Source organism: Thamnophis sirtalis, unplaced genomic scaffold, assembly GCF_051295495.1.
Source record: "Thamnophis sirtalis isolate CommonGarterSnake01/CBP01778 unplaced genomic scaffold, rThaSir2_p1.2 scaffold_16, whole genome shotgun sequence".
NCBI lineage: Eukaryota > Metazoa > Chordata > Lepidosauria > Squamata > Natricidae > Thamnophis > Thamnophis sirtalis.
In genome coordinates this window covers 1,374,704-1,392,301 of record NW_028261396.1, presented here as the reverse complement: position 1 = coordinate 1,392,301, position 17,598 = coordinate 1,374,704, and the positions used below count along the sequence as shown (strand labels likewise).

Here is a 17,598-nt window from a genome sequence, read left to right as displayed (position 1 = left end):
AGGACAAAGGGATGACATTCCCAATGGTAACTTCCCAAAACAGAGAGTCCTTAATTGTAATATGTCTCCTTTTTCTTCCCAAAAAAGAGAAGGACGAATCTTACCAGGGAAGCTATCATCCGTGTCTACATCACCGGGGCCACATATGCTGCTGTTGTCTAGGCCAATATGTATTGTTTGGAGCTGACACCGAAGCTGCTCTATGTCGCTATCTTTGCTGTCCAGAGCCATCTGCAGTTCGATTCGTATCTGGCTCTCTTCTGCTATTTGCTGTAAAAGGAGATTCATGAAGCACAATCAGAATTAATCTTTAATGCATGATAAAGTCTTGCTTACAGAGATGGTTCTGACAGCAATCTCTTAACTCAAAATATTAAAAGCGAACTACCATGGGAACTGAAGAAAATAAAGACAGTTAAATGGATCCTATTTCAGTACAGCTGGGTGATACAGCGAAATTAGGAAATTAATAAAAAAGGTGAGACAAAGCCTCCTCAGATGTTTTAAACTGTCATCAACCCAAGACTCGTAACGACCAGTATCACTCGTCTCTGGGAGGATATTAGCAATAGCAATAGCAATAGCAGTTAGACTTATATACCGCTTCATAGGGCTTTCAGCCCTCTCTAAGCGGTTTACAGAGTCAGCATATCGCCCCCAACAATCCGGGTCCTCATTTCACCCACCTCGGAAGGATGGAAGGCTGAGTCAACCCTGAGCCGGTGAGATTTGAACAGCCGAACTGCAGAACTGCAGTCAGCTGACGTAGCCTGCAGTGCTGCATTTAACCACTCCGCCACCTCAGCTCTTTTTTTAAATATTAAACTATATTTAACGACTCACATATTAATTTGTGAGTCGTTCTCTAATGATTTTCAAGAGTACAAGAAAAATGAAGCTAAAGAATAACTAATTAATTCATAATTCGTAATTTAATAAATTTATATGCCGCCCAATCCCGTAGGACTCCGGGTGGTTTATAAATACAAAGATTAAAAAAAAAAATAGGGGAAAGACGAGAACAAATTTAAAAGGAACACACCATACACTCGACTTTGTTGGGGGCTGGACCTCATTCATGGGTCAACAGCCCCAGGCCTGCTGGAACAGCCAGGTTTTGGTGGCTTTTTGGAAGGCCGGATCTCCGCAGGTAGATCGTTCCACAGGGCCGGAGCAGCTACAGAAAAGGCTCTCCCCCGAGGGGCTGCCAGCCAGCATTGTCTGGTCGACGGCACCTGGAGGAGGCCCAGCCTGTGAGTTCTTATCGGCCGTTGGGAGGTATGCGGCAGGAGGCGGTCTCGCAGATATCCAGGTCCAAGGCCATGTAGGGCTTTAAAGGTAATAACCAGCACCTTGAAGCGCGTCCGGAGACCAATAGTGAGCCAGTGCAGGTCGCGGAGGATAGGTGTAACATGGGTATATCTAGGTACACCCGATATCGCTCGCGCGGCTGAATTCTGGACCAACTGTAGTCTCCGAACACTCTTCAAGGGCAGCCCCACGTAGAGCGCATTGCAGTAATCGAGCCTTGAGGTGACGAGGGCAACTGTGTCAAATAAGTTTGTAAATACCTGGGGCTTTCACGTAGCTTTTTTGAACAACTATGTGATAGTTTTTCACTATCATGCAAAATACTTACAGCTTGCATTTCATTGATTTCTTTCTGATATTTAATCATCATCTGAGTTAATTTTTCTCGTTCGGTTTTCAGCTCCATATGTAGTTTCCTGTTCTCCTTTTCTTTCCTTCGGACATCTGTGTCTGCTCCTCGTTGGATGGGATTTTTTCGATTCATAACTTCTGCTAACTTATTCACAGCCTGAGTATAAGAGTATTTATTTAAGTATTTAAGTATTCAATTATAAGCCGCCCAATCCCGAAGGACTCCGGGCGGCTTACAGAAATACATTTTTAAAAAAGAATAAAGAATTAAAAAATAGAGGGGAAAAAAACAGATTAAAAGATCACACCATGCACTCAATCTGGGCGGGGCTGGACCTCATTCATGAGGTCAACAGCCCCAGGCCTGCCGGAATAGCCAGGTTTTGGTAGCCTTTCGGAAGGCCGTCAGAGTGGGAAGGATCCGGATCTCTGGGGGTAGATCGTGAAGAGAATAATAAATGGGCAGCTTCTTTATGTGATTAGATTTAATTGCACTCCCGTCTCTCTCTCTCTATGTATAATATTGCGCTGATAACTGTGGTCACTTCCTCATTTATACGTTACCTGTGTTTTCATTGTTCTCTCGTAAGCCAGTTGTTTTTCAAACTGAGTCCTTAGCAAACCAAGATCATTTTCTTCTTCATTAAGATGAACAAGCCCTGTCAATAAGTAACAAAATAGGTAGCACTTGCGAAGCTAACATGAAATCAACCACTTTTATTTTTAACTTTAGATACTCACTTTCTTGAATTTCTTTCAGTTTGTTATTCAGCTCTTCCTTTTCGTTTGCAAGGTTTGCCACATCACTAGTCAAAGTTCTATTTGCTTCTTCCAACTAAGACACAGAAATTGTAAGAATCATACGTCAGTCATAGAATAGAAACAAATCAACCAAGCATTTAAGTAGGAATTGAGATTACAAGTGAGGATGGAGGAGGAGGAGTTTCAGTTTCACTTTATTTGTATGCCGCCCTTTTCCCTGGGGGGACTCAGGGCGGCTCACAGTTCAAAGGGGGGGGCAGGACAAACAAGGGGGGGGCAGAAGCGCCCAGCAAAGGAATTCATGGCAGCGGTGTGGGAAGCAGACAAAAATAGAAGCTTGAAAACAGGATTGTAAGAAAAATGCACCTAACAGCAGTAGAGTTTAAAGGTAACACTAATTAACAGGGCTGAAAAAAATTAGCACAGCTTGAATGTAGAAAGGGAAGTCACTTGCATCAGAAAGCATCAGCACATCTATGCTAGAAAAAATGTTTAAATTAGAGTCCTTCTAAACTACTTAAAAATATACCGTGCTCTCAAAACATTGTTATGCACTCTGATGATCATTAACACAAGTACTGATATCTATAAAAGGTCCTACTGCAAACTCTTGGACAAAGAAATTAAATTTATGATATGGAACATTTCTGATGCCATAGTAAGGTAAAGGTTCCCCCACACATGCGGCTCTAGGGGCGGTGCTCATCTTCGTTTCAAAGCCGAAGAGCCAGCGCTATCCGAAGACGTCTCTGTGGTCATGTGGCTGGCATGACTAAATGCCGAAGGCGCACAAAATGCTGTTACCTTCCCACCAAAGATGGGAAAGTTCCTATTTTTTCTACTTGCATTTTTTACATGCTTTCGAACTGCTAGGTTGGCAGAAGCTGGGACAAGTAACGGGAGCTCACTCCGTTACGCGGCACTAGGGATTCGAACCGCTGAACTCCCGGCCTTTCTGATCGACAAGTTCAGCATCTTAGCCACCGTGTCCCTCTGATGCCATAGTATGCCTAGCCAAATTCAGAACCAAAGCATCAGGGACTGCAGTGCAACATTATACTTGGTATATTTATGGGACAGTCTGGTAAATAAGTTTGGTCCCTAGAGGTTTTAAGTACTGCTGTTACTTGCAATTTCTCATGCAGTTGTGTTAAAAAAAAACAACAACCCAGGAATATTTCATGTTCAAGGGAAATTTTTTTACAGATTGACAAGTCTATGATTTGAGCCTTGTTGAATCGCTTGGTTCCACCACAAAACCGCGGTAGACGAAAGCGCACTTGACGAAAGCGCATACATGACGTCATCACAGCGCGACGAAAACAGCACGCTGTGAGCGGTAAACTTAAAATTAACGCGTAAATCTAAACCTAACCCCCCCAAACCTAACCCTAACCCTTAACCTAACCCTTAACCTAACCCTAAACCTAACCCTTAACCTAACGCTAAACCTAACACTAACCCTTAACCTAACCCTAACGCGTAACGTAACCCTAACCCTAACCCTTAACCTAACCCTTAACCTAACGCTAAACCTAACGCTAACCCTTAACCTAACCCTAAACCTAACCCTAACGCTTAACGTAACCCTAAACCTAACCCTAACCCTTAACCTAACCCTAACCCTAACCCTTACCTTTATGTGAATCGGCTTGCTTTAATTTAATTTTAATTTAATTTATTTTTAATTTTATTTGTCGCGCTGCTGATGACGTCAGGTACGCGCTTTAATCGGGCGCGCTTTAGTGGACCGCGGTTTTGACGGGTCATGGAATCACTTCAGTTTTGAGTGAATCACTTACCGATCCTATCGTGGCATCTTTTTCACCAAGTTCCTGTTTATGCCTAGCCATCATTTCTTTGATCTCCAGTTCTTTCATTATCTTCTCTTTTTCCAAGTCAGAATACTGTTCCTCAGCAATAGAACGAGCCAACTGTTCGGAGTCTGCCTTTGTTAATGTGATCTCCAGTTGTGCTGCCAAGGAATCCCTGTAATAAATTAGTATAAATTAAAATTAGTATCACAATAAATTAGTGTCACAGCCGAAGATGCTATACAGGAGTTTTCTTTCTGGCTACTATTACTCAAGCAATTATCTTCTCACCTCTCTTCTTGTAACTCTTGAATCTTTTGCTGTATTTCTTTACAAAGTTTGGCCTTTTCTTCACATTCTTCTTTAAGTTCCCGAACTTGTGTTTTATACAGCGTCTGAAATGTTTTACAAGAGAACAGCAATACGCATATTATAGCTTTGGTGCAACCAGATAAATAGTGTTAGAAACACTACCCGTTTTAATTTAAGGTAAGGAATCTTCACAACGTTTTTGCCAGGATTAAAATATATGTAAAACAAGTTTTTTTCTCAATATTACCTACAATGACCAGATAATTATCGATTGTCAATATTACAAATAGTCAAAGCTATCAAATATTCTACTTGAGTAAATTAATCCGTATCTTAACATGTATTATTGTAAAGGTTTCCCTTACGCAGTCATTTCCAACTCTAGGGGGCGGTGTTCATCTCCGTTTCTTAGCCAATGTTATCCAGAGACACTTTCTGTGGTCATGTGGCTAGCATGACTATACATATATTTAAAATAAAATATATTAGGAATATGACAGACAGTAAGATGTAATGATTAATGACCCAACTAGGAGTGGGAAAAAACCCTTCAACCGAAGAGAACTTCTTAACTTCAGTGTGTTGATTTGGGCTGAGATATGGTAATAATAGGATTGTTAATCTTTCCTGTCAGCAATCATAAGTCGTACCACTGAACTAACTTTGATTTTCAAAAGATACTCAGGGTTGGACCTAATTAATACCTGGAGAGATTTTTATCAGGCTGATAAAAAGGCAATGCTTTATTATTGCCAAAGAATCAAATTGAATAGGAAGTGAATCTTGCATATATGAACTAGGTCTAGCAACTTGAGGGGCACCACAATACGTCCATGCTGATAATGGCGCTTTATCAGGGGTGAGTTGCTGCCGGTTTTACTACTGGTTCGCAAACCGCATGCAACCCGCATGCTGTTCAATGTAAATTGCTCTTCGCGCATGCGCAGAACAATTTACAGTGAACTGCGCACGCTCAGTCACTAAAATACAAAATGGTGGTGCCTAGCGGTGGCAAGGGGACCAGTTCGGAGGCGTGGCGGGCCTGGGTCGCTGCTGGTTCTGCGACCCAGGCCTCAATTCCACTATCAGTTCGTCCGAACCGGCAGCAACTCCTCCTCTGTGCTTTATGCATTTATGAAAAACAGTATGTGATATGATACTAGGTCAAATTTTTAGAAAAATATAATGCACAGGAGCTTCGTATAATCCCCGACCTCCGGTCCTTCTGACGCGCCCTAAAAAGTTGGCTTTTCCAGCAAGCCAGCCTGGCCTGAACAAAACAAAATAAATTATTGATTACTGTTAATTTTAATTTGATTTTTTTTTTAACAAAAATGTCATTGGCAATTTTAATTGGGTTTGGGATGTTCTATTTAATTTTTAAAAAACTTTTGTATTATTTGTTTCTTTTAATGTTGTACGCCGCCCTGAGTCCTTGGGAGAGGGGCGGCATATAAACCTAATAATTATATATAAATAAATAATAAACCTAAACCTAATAAATCAACAAATCCCAGAATATTTATAACTGTGTGATAAACCCAAAAGATATTTAAAGACACTTAAAAACGTAACGCTGAGTATGTTAACGTTCTACATACCGAAAAATATTGTTCTGCTTCAAGTTGGTCTTGAATTTCTTTCATCTGCCCATCTGCATCTTGACGCTCTCTGACAGAGAGAATAAGATAAATGGCAATTTTAAAGCGATACAACTTCTGTGACAAATGTTGCTGGAATGGACTGTTAGCTTTCTCCTCCTCGATTGCCAAGGCGCCGGGTAAAAAAAAAAGTTAAATCTTTTCAAAGTTTTGTCAAGTCACACTTCATTAAATGAGGAATTCAAATTCGAAGGAGGACACTGAGACTGTTGGATGCTTGCACGGGGGGGAGGGGGGAGAGAGTATTAGTCATGTCCTTTCGGATTCCTTGCTATACGATATCGGTCAAGATCTGTGGTTGCAGGTTGCTGTCTGACCCAAACGCACAAATTCCTACTTTAAGACACAAAGTAAGTAAAAAAAAAAACAGCTTTCATCTTTCGCATATTTTTGCACATTCTGGATTTTCTGATTTGTTTGGACTAACTGAATGTACAGTTTCCTTTAGCAGAGGGCAATTATGTCTATTATGTTGTTTCTTCACCATTATCCTCAAGAGAGAGTATGGTGGATGATGCAAAATGTTCTTAAAAAAAGGATAAAAGTTTACCCCTCAGTTATTTTTGTTAGGTATAATTACTGATTGTACAGTTACGGAGACTAATCTGATTTTGCATTTAATAACTGCAGCAAGACTGTTGGTGGCGCAATACTGGAAGAAGGAAGATTTGCCTACTATTCAAGAATGGACATTAAAAGTCACAAACCTAGTAGAGATGGCTAAAATATCAGCATATCTCACTGAGGACCACTCAAATGAGAGATATAAACTGGAGTGGAGAAGATGGATTGACTATACTCAAAATAAATATGGGACTAAGAAATTCCAGATAGTTTATGACTGAAGAAACAAGGAATGATATAACCTGTTTAGACTTAGCCTAACAAAGAGGAGTTAAAGCTCAAATGAAAGATGATACTAACTTTTTTTTAAGTTTATCTTAGAATATCTTTGTTTATACTTTGTATTGGTTCTGGGAAGCGGGGGGAAGGGGGGGAGGTTGGGGGGATTGGGGGGGAGGGTAAGGGGAGGGAGGTAAACATTTGTAAAAGTTTTTTTTTCAAATTTTTCAATAAAAAAAAGAAAGAAAAACAGAAGCTAACTCTGGAAAGTAGGTTTTCCCTTTCACCCAGGACTGACTAAAGATACTTGCTTTACAACCAGAACTGAGTCTGGAATGATGACCATTAATCATTCTGGTTGTTAAGCAGGTCACCACCTGACTGCACCCAATTTTATGACCTCTGTAGCAGCAGTCGTTAAGCAAATGCCAGGGTTGCTACGCAAATACTGTGATTGTTCAGGAAACCCATTTTAGCCAAGGGGTGTTTTTGGAGTGTTGGAAACAAAACTCATAAATTGCAGGCATGGGAACTGTAAACAGCCTGAGGTAGGCCACTTGCCAAGCACCAAAAATGTGACTGGATTTGGGGAGGAGAACGGTCGAAACAAGTCCGAAGTAGCACTGGGGAGATCTGTCATGACTTCAAAATTTGCTAAGTGGCCAATCATAAATCGAGGATTATTTATATTTGGCCCCAGACTGTTCCCTTGTTCTTTTCTTGTACCTCTCTTGCTGTTTTGGCTGAATGGTAGATCTTGAGTCTCCACTTCACCTCCTACCTAATCCTTATTGGGCTGAAAGAAAAAGAGGGAAATATAACAAATCCTATCTGTCTACCAAGCACAATAACGTTTCTCCTGGACAGGATCAAGTGAAGTGATTTTCTGTCTGTTTGCTGCGGGAAGAAAAGTGCTCTTTATGATATGAGGTTAAAAAATTAAAAAAAGCACTGTTTTTCTGTTTCGTTATACTTGGGTGTTCCCCAAGCACGAACAGATGGGGAGACACACCTTACACCTGTTCCTACATGGGGAAACAAATGACTTCAAGGCACGGACTTCGTCCAGAAATGTCCTTTGCTATCCTAAAGCTCCGCCTCTGACTTTATCTGGCCTACAGGGCTGATGGGGGAACAAACCAGATTCTTTTTGTTCCCTAAGCAGATGTGCAGCCGCAGAACTGCCCGTGTTAGCGAGGTTTTAAAGCAGAGGTAGTATTCTACCGGTTCGGACCGGTTCGCTTGAACCGGTAGCAGAAATCGTGGGTGGCCCCGGGCCGGATTTCTTAGCAATTTATGACACAGGTACATGCGAATGAGGTCTCAGAGGGAACAAAAGCAAAATATCAGGAAAAAAAGGCAAAATATTGACATTCGGTTATTTTTTTTTGACTCATGGCTGTGAGCTAAAGTAAAAGTCAAGGACTCCCCCAGTATATCTGTAGAATATCCCTATGTCCCTGTGAAATACCCGCTTTCACCCTTTTGGTCTTCCCAAATGGTGTTAAGACTTGACTTTGCCAGTTGGCTTTGGGCCCTGAGGTGGCACCAGAGGTGGGTTCCTATCAGTTCGCACCAGTTCGGTAGAACCGGTTCGTCAAATCTACCGAACCGGTTAGAAGAGGTTCCACCAGTGGACCCGGAAAGCAGGCCACACCTATAGAAGAGGTTCCAAAATTTTTTGAAACCCACCACTGACACACACACACACACACACACACAGAGAGAAAGAGAAAGAAAGAAATAAAAAAAGAAAAAGTGAGAGAGAGATGAAAGGAAAAAAGGAAAAAGGGACAGAGAGACAAAAGGAAGGAGAGAGAGAGAGAGAGAGAGAGAGACAGACAGACAGACAGACAGACAGACAGACAGACAGACAGAACGAGAACACACATGGCCGGCAAGCCACTCCCACCAGGTCACATGGCCGACAAGCCACTTCCACAAAGGAGGCCACACCCACAGAGTAGGTTCGAAAATTTTTTGAAACCCACCACTGGGGGGCACTCAACACTGGAGGTGGCTGATGGAATAAGAAGACCTCATCCCCATGCTAGCCATCTCATGGGCCTACTTTTTGAATAATTTTAAATTTGCATATATTTAACATTTTAATTTGCTTTTATATTTATGTTTTTATGATCTGTAAGCTGCTCATTTGCCTGATAGGGGAGCTAGACAGCATCAGAGATGGGTTCCTACTGGTTTGGAGGCTGAGTAGGTAGTAACTTGGCCTGCCACGCCCCTGAACTGGTTATTTTATTTTGTTTCTGCACATGCACAGAAGCATTTCTTACTACTGCACATGAGCACGTAGCGTGCACGTACCTGAGTGAACCAGCAATAGAAGAAGCCGGAACCCACCCCTGGACTGCATGTAAATTTAAGAAACAATAATAATAGTACCGCCACTGCTGAAGAATTGATTGAAACCTTATGTGCCGGTACACCAGAATTTAACTTTCCACAGCTCAATTTTGAGTCACAATCGACTGCAGTGAAACAGGACCTTTATTGCTGAAGGGACTTACTTGCGTAGCTCGTTATTCTGCTTTTCTAGGCTTAGTTTAATTTCAAGAAGATGGTTATTCTCTTGTTTTATCTGCTTCTCTGACACCTTCAGCGCATTCAACTGCTGGCTTTGCATTTTGAAATCATTCTGGATGAGGCAGCGTTTCTGCGTCTCTTGTTCAATTTTCAGTGTCAGGTTTTCCACCTGCAAAACAGATGGATGCTTTGTAAGGTAAGACGTTTAAGACCACACACCTGGAAAATAATGTATTCCATGCTCGTGTAACTACATGATGTCGATTTTTTACATAACTGGACAATCCTTCTCGAGGACCAGCTACTTTGAAATATAACTTAATGGTCCTACATAAAGAGTTGTTTTAGTCAAGGGTTTTCTCCTAGTTTATTGATTTTTGTTCCAGCTGCAGAGTAGGATAAGTTGTCTCCATACAGAAACTGTAAACAGAAGCTTTACAGACATGATGGAAGATTTTATTACAAAATTAATACTCTAGCCCTAATTGAAAGCCAGTCCCATTCTCAAGTCAAACTTCCTATAGAAATGTCCTTTCAGAACTAGTCTTACAGTCCAATTTTATAGATATTTACTCAGAACTAATTGTCAACGTCCAGTTGACTTATACCCAAGGCTAAATTTAAGTCATTTTTATCATGCATGGTTTGAAGCTATTATAATCAGTATTAAGCACTCTTTCTTCAACTGGACAATTTTGAAACAAATAAATTAGGAGACTGGAGACTAAAACATATGAAGAATGGTTGCTGGAATTGGGTATGTGTAGTTTAATGAAAAGAAAGACTAGGGGAGACATGATAGCAGTCTTCCAATATCTCAGGGGTTGCCATAAAGAAGAGAGAGTCAAACTATTCTCCAAGGCACCTGAGGGTAGAACAGGAAGCAATGGGTGGGAACTAATCAATGAGAGAAGCAACTTAGAACTGAGGAGAAATTTCCTGACAGTTAGAAGAATTAATCAGTTTGCCTCCAAAAGTTATGAATGCCCCAACACTGGAAGTCTTTAAGAAGATATTGGATAGCCATTTGTCTGGAACGGTATAGGGTTTCCTGCCTAGACAGGAGGTTGGACTAGAAGACCTCCAAGGTCCCTTCCAACTCTGCTATTGTATTGAATTGTATTGTATTGTATTTGTGTTGTATTGTATTTGTATTGCATATGAAAATGTATACTCAAAACAACACATTAATATTCAATGCTGTATTTTAGCACTATAGGGAAAAAAGGTGCAATTTTTAATGTGTAGCCTAATATTTTGATTAACATTCCTGAAGTACAAATAGCTTTTGTTTTTCATTTAAAAATTTCACATTTCAAATTACTTATAGAACGAGGGAATAAGACCCCCAAATATTCTGTTCAGGAATACAATATACCTTTCTCTTATACCCTAGAATACATATCCCTGATTTTTAACCTTTCCCATTGCTACGTCCTCTGACCCTCATCAAAAGGGGCACTAGGGAGCATGATATGCTGATAGCATTTGACAAGGAAACCAAGTACAGGTAGTCCTCAAGTTACAACCATTCATTTAGTTACAACAGCACAGACTTATGACCATTTTTTACACTTGCAACTGTTGTGCCACGTTATCAAAATTCAGAGACTCGGCAACTGACTCATATTTATGACGGTTGCAACATTCCATGGTGGTGATCCCCTTTTGCAATCTTCTGACAAGCAAAGTCCATGGGGAAGCCAGATTCACTTAACAACCGTATCACTAACTTAGGAACTACAGTGATTCACTTAACAACTGTGGTTAAAAAAAAGGTGGTAAAATGAGGTAAAACTCACTTAACAACTGTCTCACTTAGCAGCAGAAATTTTGGGCTCAATTGTGGTTGTATGTCGAGGAACGTATGTGCTCAAAATTACCTATAGCTGTGGTCTCCAACCTTGGCAACTTTAAGACGTGTGGACTTCAACTCCCAGAGTTCCTCAGCCAACTCCCAGAGTTCCTCAGCTTTGCTGGCTGAGGAACTCTGGGAGTTGAAGTCCACAGGTCTTAAAGTTGCCAAGGTTGGAGACCACTGACCTATAGAATTCTTTGTATTCATTGATTCTCTCAATCTAGTCCACACTTGGGTTTTGATAAAAAGTTAACTAAGTATAAATTATAAAAGTGAAACAAAAACATAGATCTTTATAGAGAATTATTCATCCTAAATGTAACAAAAGATGGGGAAAGCTGTAAGTAGATGTAGCATAGCAAACTTTAAAACTGGTGTTGTTTTTTTTGAAGTTTATACTTACATCTTCACTTAGTTTATCTTTCTGCTTAAGCAACTCATTTATTTTATGCTGGGATTGCTTCAGATCGCAGTCCAATATAGAACACTGCTTTTCAACCTCCAGTAAACAGTTTTCCACTTTTTGCTTTGTAATTCTTTCTTCTGAAAGTTTCTTTTCCATTTCTGTGAAAGGGGGGGGGGGGGAAACAACACACAGCTGTTTTGCTATTTGGAAATTCACATTTGCATGTAGTAAACCATTTTAAACAAACAATTCTTTGTTCAAAATATATACACATATTTTTTTTGGGGGAATTTGAGACCTAAGCTAAATGTATCCAGGCACACAACCAAGGATGGAATATCTTTTGAGAGGAAAATGATAGAACTTAAGTAAGGATCTGCAATATTAATAGTCTACTGAATCAGATAAAAGTTCTGTGAACTGTCCGTTTTGGTTCAAAAGCTTGAAACAAACAATTATTTTAGTATTTTATGCAGGTCTCCCAACCTTCGAATACATAGCAAGCTTTTCTTTTTTCCCTCTAAAACATTTTGTTCACTGTTTCACGTATTCTCAATACTGCTTTAAAATATGATTGTTTAATATACAGGATATGCATACATGTATTGAGCACACTTTCATTAAGCAAGCCCATAATATTTTTGTGCAAACAACTTAATATATATATAAATTATTTGATCAAGAGATTTCATAAAGTATCTTTCCTAAATAATTTAAGGTTTCCATTAAAAAGTATTATACAGTTCATGAAATGGTTAGCAGCAGAACTCTCTGTGGAACCATTCAAGAATCAGTTCTACTGTCTGGTTTAATGTTTGTAGAAATGAAGCTCCATTTGTAGAAATGAAGCTCCAGCCACGTGAGACATATTTTGCCTAGATCTCCCCATTCCAATTCCCAAGGTAGATGCAGATGTGTGTCTGAAACTAAGCAAACATAGTACACTTTTAAGAGAGTTTAGAGAAACGTCTGAAAAAAGTGTTCCATGAAAGAGCGTGAGTGTGAACAAAGAAGCTTTTTCTCAATCTTCCTTCGGTTCCTGAACTGACTTGTATAGTCTTAATCAAAGAATTATTTCTCTGTGGAGTCAAGGTGAAGCTAAACTGTCACATTTATGTCTTCGAATAGAAGGCTGACTGTAAATGGTTCACCGACAAATGCGCGCACGACAAATGCGCGCCGACAAAATTGCGGCGAGAAAACCGCGACGTCGAAGGCGCGGCGAGAAAACCGCTACGTCGAAGGCGTGCCCACAACAGCGTGCCGATGAAGGCGCGCCATCAACAAACAACGCGAAAACAACGTAATAACCCTAACCCGGAACCTAACCCTAACCCTTACCTCAACCCTAATCGCGCTTTCGTCGGCGCGCTGTTGTGGGTGCGATTTCGACGTCGCAGCTTTCTCGCCGCGGTTTTGCCATGTCACGACTGTAAATATGCTAAATGAAGCTATGAACATGTGAGATTAAATGCATACCTTTCATAGCTTCAGACTTAGCTTCTTCAATCGATTTATATATTTTGTTTTTGTCTGCTAGCCCGGCTTTTGTTGCTTTATGTTCAACCTCTTCTTGCTCCAAGTTTTGCTGCATGACTTTAAGCTTGTAAGTCATATCTATTTCCATGTTGCTCTTCTCCTGTTAGGCATAAATCAAAATATCTCATAATTAATCTGAACCCCATGCAAAGTGATTTATTGGAACTATTGGTTGTAGACAGAAAAAAATGCAGGCTTTGACCTAGGTATTCAGTCTGCTACTTCAATTATTATGGAAGCAAGCCGATATTAAAACTATGAAAAGCCTAATATGAGATAATAGAAGTCATCGATTAAGGCAGCACTGTTAAATTGGATAAAAACAATAGCAATAGCAGTTAGACTTATATACCGCTTCATAGGGCTTTCAGTCCTCTCTAAGCGGTTTACAGAGTCAGCATATTGCCCCCCACAGTCTGGGTCCTCATTTCACCCACCTCGGAAGGATGGAAGGCTGAGTCAACCTTGAGCCGGTAAGATTTGAACAGCCGAACTGCAGATAACAGTCAGCTGAAGTGGCCTGCAGTACTGCACCCTAACCACTGCACCACCTCGGCTCTCCACAGTGATGTGTATAGAGAATGAGGATTTCCCCCCATGCCACGTGTCCACTTATACAAACACATTTGGTTACATATGCATTTTTGTTTTTCTAATAGTATTCTGGTGTGGACAAGTATGCAGTTCTGCTTAATCTAGTTACAATAAATTCTTCCTAGCTTCTCCCTAAAATTTACAATCAAGATGCAGTTCATTCATTTATTTTCTTAGCACGTAATTAACTAATTTGGGATTGAGGGAAAAGACCTATAAATCTTATTAATAAATCATTATTTAAAGATGGCTATAAAGGTGATAATATTGTGTGGGCCTGTGGAGAGGAGAGGTGAGATAAACAGTAAATAACTTTTAGTCAACTACAATAATAACAAATAAATGTTAATGGATAATATCTAATGATATATACAGGTGTGTTTGGGGGGGGGGAATGCTTAGATATCTTACTTTTACAGAAGTTGTTTTAGAATATGTCATAAAGGGGTAATGTTATTGGAGATCTATTGAAACTGCAAATGAATGCCAGTAGGTGGTTGTGTCTTTAAATATAAATGATTCTCGATAAAAACATGTTTAAATAATGGTAATTAAGTGAGAATTGTGGTACAGGGATAGTAAAATACACAATTTTTCTTTCTTGACTTAAAATGTACAACTCGATTTGAATGAAGTATATGTAAGGATGGTGGAAGAAATGCACTGAATATATTTGTAACCAATTGATAACGCTTTCTACAAGATGTAACGAAAGATGATTCCTTTTTGTGTGTGTTTTTGTTTAACTAAAACAATTTAAAAAAATTCAAAAAAAAGATGCAATTGATTAACATGGATGTGCAAAATGTTTTGCCCTCACAATAACTGTTAAAAGTATTCTGAAGATTTTATTGAAACCTCAATATAAAACTTGGATATCTCAAGTTTCCTAGTTTCTCTTAGCAAATAAGGACATGTTAATGTGACAGTAAAAGGCTGTCTCTTATTTGCTAAGAGAAACATGGGCAAATACAATGTGACTGTTTACAACTGTATGAATGTCATTCTGTCTTTGAAGTTACTGCAATTTAATTGTTACGAAAAAAAATAGAGAGATTTTGTGGGTAGATTGCTGTTCATATTGGCGTTTGTGTTGTGCTAATTTTACTTTGTAGTTGGAAACTGCAACTATGAGTGCACGCTTTAGTATGTTTTACAAGCACACAATATTATTGCTACTGAGGTTTTGTAAATGCTCAGACTATCACAATCTAGGCTTGGTTGATCTACCTAGTCTTGGGACACAAATGCATTGTGTGCATGGACTTATGCTTCAACCCTGTTACTGTTCTTGAACTTTATTTAAAGATGCCAAGACAGCAAACTGTTGCTTTGAGATTTTTTGGTGAATTCTGCCCCCTTCTGCACTCCTTGCATTTCATTTCATTTTGGCTTTTGTTTTGTTCTAAGTTCAAAGCAAAGATGTTATGAACCCAATATTCACTGAAAACCACCACTCAGTTCACTCTGGGTGGTTAGGACTCAAAATTCGGGCATTCATGTAGCATCTGTCAATAACTCTTTACAGAAGCTGCATCTTTTCCAGACTGGTATAGCTTGATTAGAGGAGCTGCTGACTGCAAATCATATTTTCCCCGTCAAAGCAGGAGAATTCTATTTGTAATGCTATGAATAGGACCTTGTTTTATTCGTGACCCGACAAAAGAGTGCACGACAAAAGCGCGCCGGCAAAACCGCATCACTAAAACCGCGACGTCAACGCGCCGACAACAGCGCACCGATAACAGCGCGTCGACAGAAGGGCGATTTAAGGGCGATTTAAGTTAAGGTAAGGGTTAGGTTTAGGGTTAGATTTAAGGTTAGGGTTACGTTTAGGGTTAGGTTTTAGGGTTAGGATTAGCGTTACATTTAGGATTAGGGTTAGCGTTACGTTTAGGGTTAGCGTTAGGTTTAGGGTTAGGTTTACTACAAACTATAAACTACAAACTATAAACTACAAAACTTACAGCGCGCTTCTGCCGCCGCGCTGTTGTCGGGGCAATTCAGCGCTCATTCGTCGGCGCGGTTTAGAACTCGCGGTTTTGTCACCGTGGTTTAGTCGGGCGCGGTTTTGTCGGTCGCCCTTTTGTCGGTGAACCGTTTTATTAGCTCAACTGAACAGTAGAATTCTTTTTTTTTTAAGTTTACCTTTTCCAGATCCGTCAACTTGTCCTGTAATTGTCTTTTCTCTGCCTCCATTTTAGCTAATGTATTCTTCCCATTTTTTACTTCTTCTTCCAAATTAAGAACTCGACCTAGGAATATTTAAGATTTCAACAAGGAAAAGAGCATTATCTACAAGTCAATTGAACTGTAACACTTTACACACTTGGATTATACAAAATCAAATCACTGATGATCTCTTCTGAAGGCAGAAGGAAAGTGAGAATAATTAGCTGATTCCTGTGAATGTTTGACATGTTGATAAATTACATATTTACTACATCTAAAATCCCAATTAAAATGGATAATCACAGTAAATTGCCTCTAAATGAAAATCACTTTCTAAGAGATTGCTTTTCATACCCTGTAGATCATGGATAATTTCTGACCCATGATTCTGCTCCCTTCTTTCAGATTCCAGAGCCGACTGCAGATTCAAAAATTCCTTCTCCAGTCGAAGCTTCGTATTCTCTAAGGCACAGTTTTTATCCTGCAGCTCTCTGTTGTTAGCTTCTAGCTGCTGAATTTGCTTCGTACTTTCCGTCTGGTTCTTTCTCAACCTGGCGGCTGTATCCGACTCTGTGCGCAGCAAGACATTGGCTTCATCCAGCTATTGGGACACAAAAATACATTGCAGCATTACATACAAACTACAAAGGTAAGCTTTTTTTTTTTTAAACAGACACTACCATCCATTTACTGTAGCAAAGCATAACACAGTTTTTAATTATGAAGCTATTCAGAAATTAAAAGTCTTAAGAACCATTAGGCGTCTAACTTAAAAACAGAACGGTAGCTTGCCTGTCTTTGTAGCTGAGTAATTTTTTCATTTGATATTTGGGAGTTTTGATTCCTCTTTTTCATATCCTCGAGTTGATCCTTTAAACTGTTCACTGAAAGAAAAACAAAGCACTCATTCCACCATACGGGATTCATAACAGTATGTCACAAGTTGTTCCAAGCAGCGAAGGCAGAATGGGATTCATCAATGCTCTTCCCTCTGATGCCACAAATAATGGAGTTTTTCTTTATTGTTTCGGGTGAACGTACCATCGTTTTCTAGATTGCGTTTTCTATCTGCTTCGTGTTCTGCTTTCCGCTGGTACTCTGCATTCTTATGCTGGAGAAGAGCCTTTTCCCTTTCCAGCTGTCTGAAAGAAGATTCTAGATGTTTCCTTGAAGATGTCTAGAAAAATCATGGAGGAAGGAGAAACATATGATGGGGACATTTTTTAAAAAAAATTACAGTAAGGAGTCCAACAAATTTTCTGAATGCAAAAACCAAAAACATTTCTCATTTGACTGCAGCAAATATACAATATAATGCTCAGCAGATGGGATCGTGCCAAATTGCTTCCAAACAGCGGAGCAGTCACACAGTTCCATGTGTTAGAGCACTAGGGTTTGAAAGCATAAAAGTAAGCAAAATGGATTTCTATT

At 39.7% G+C, this 17,598-nt stretch overlaps 1 protein-coding gene across 5 annotated transcripts in view; it reads right to left on the bottom strand.

The window, feature by feature from the left end:
- ROCK2 (Rho associated coiled-coil containing protein kinase 2) overlaps window positions 1–17,598 on the bottom strand; it is a 127,493-nt gene that overhangs the window by 22,308 nt on the left and 87,587 nt on the right. For all 5 annotated transcript variants that reach the window (XM_087702739.1, XM_087702740.1, XM_087702741.1 and 2 more), the window contains 14 exons: window positions 17,209–17,344; window positions 16,960–17,051; window positions 16,522–16,768; window positions 16,144–16,250; window positions 13,342–13,501; window positions 11,860–12,020; window positions 9,583–9,767; window positions 6,152–6,221; window positions 4,530–4,633; window positions 4,227–4,413; window positions 2,404–2,497; window positions 2,227–2,321; window positions 1,640–1,819; window positions 105–270 (listed from right to left, as the gene is read on the bottom strand). In XM_087702739.1, the coding sequence (XP_087558865.1) occupies window positions 105–270; window positions 1,640–1,819; window positions 2,227–2,321; window positions 2,404–2,497; window positions 4,227–4,413; window positions 4,530–4,633; window positions 6,152–6,221; window positions 9,583–9,767; window positions 11,860–12,020; window positions 13,342–13,501; window positions 16,144–16,250; window positions 16,522–16,768; window positions 16,960–17,051; window positions 17,209–17,344 (1,984 nt within the window). The remainder of the gene's footprint in view (window positions 1–104; window positions 271–1,639; window positions 1,820–2,226; window positions 2,322–2,403; window positions 2,498–4,226; window positions 4,414–4,529; window positions 4,634–6,151; window positions 6,222–9,582; window positions 9,768–11,859; window positions 12,021–13,341; window positions 13,502–16,143; window positions 16,251–16,521; window positions 16,769–16,959; window positions 17,052–17,208; window positions 17,345–17,598) is intronic.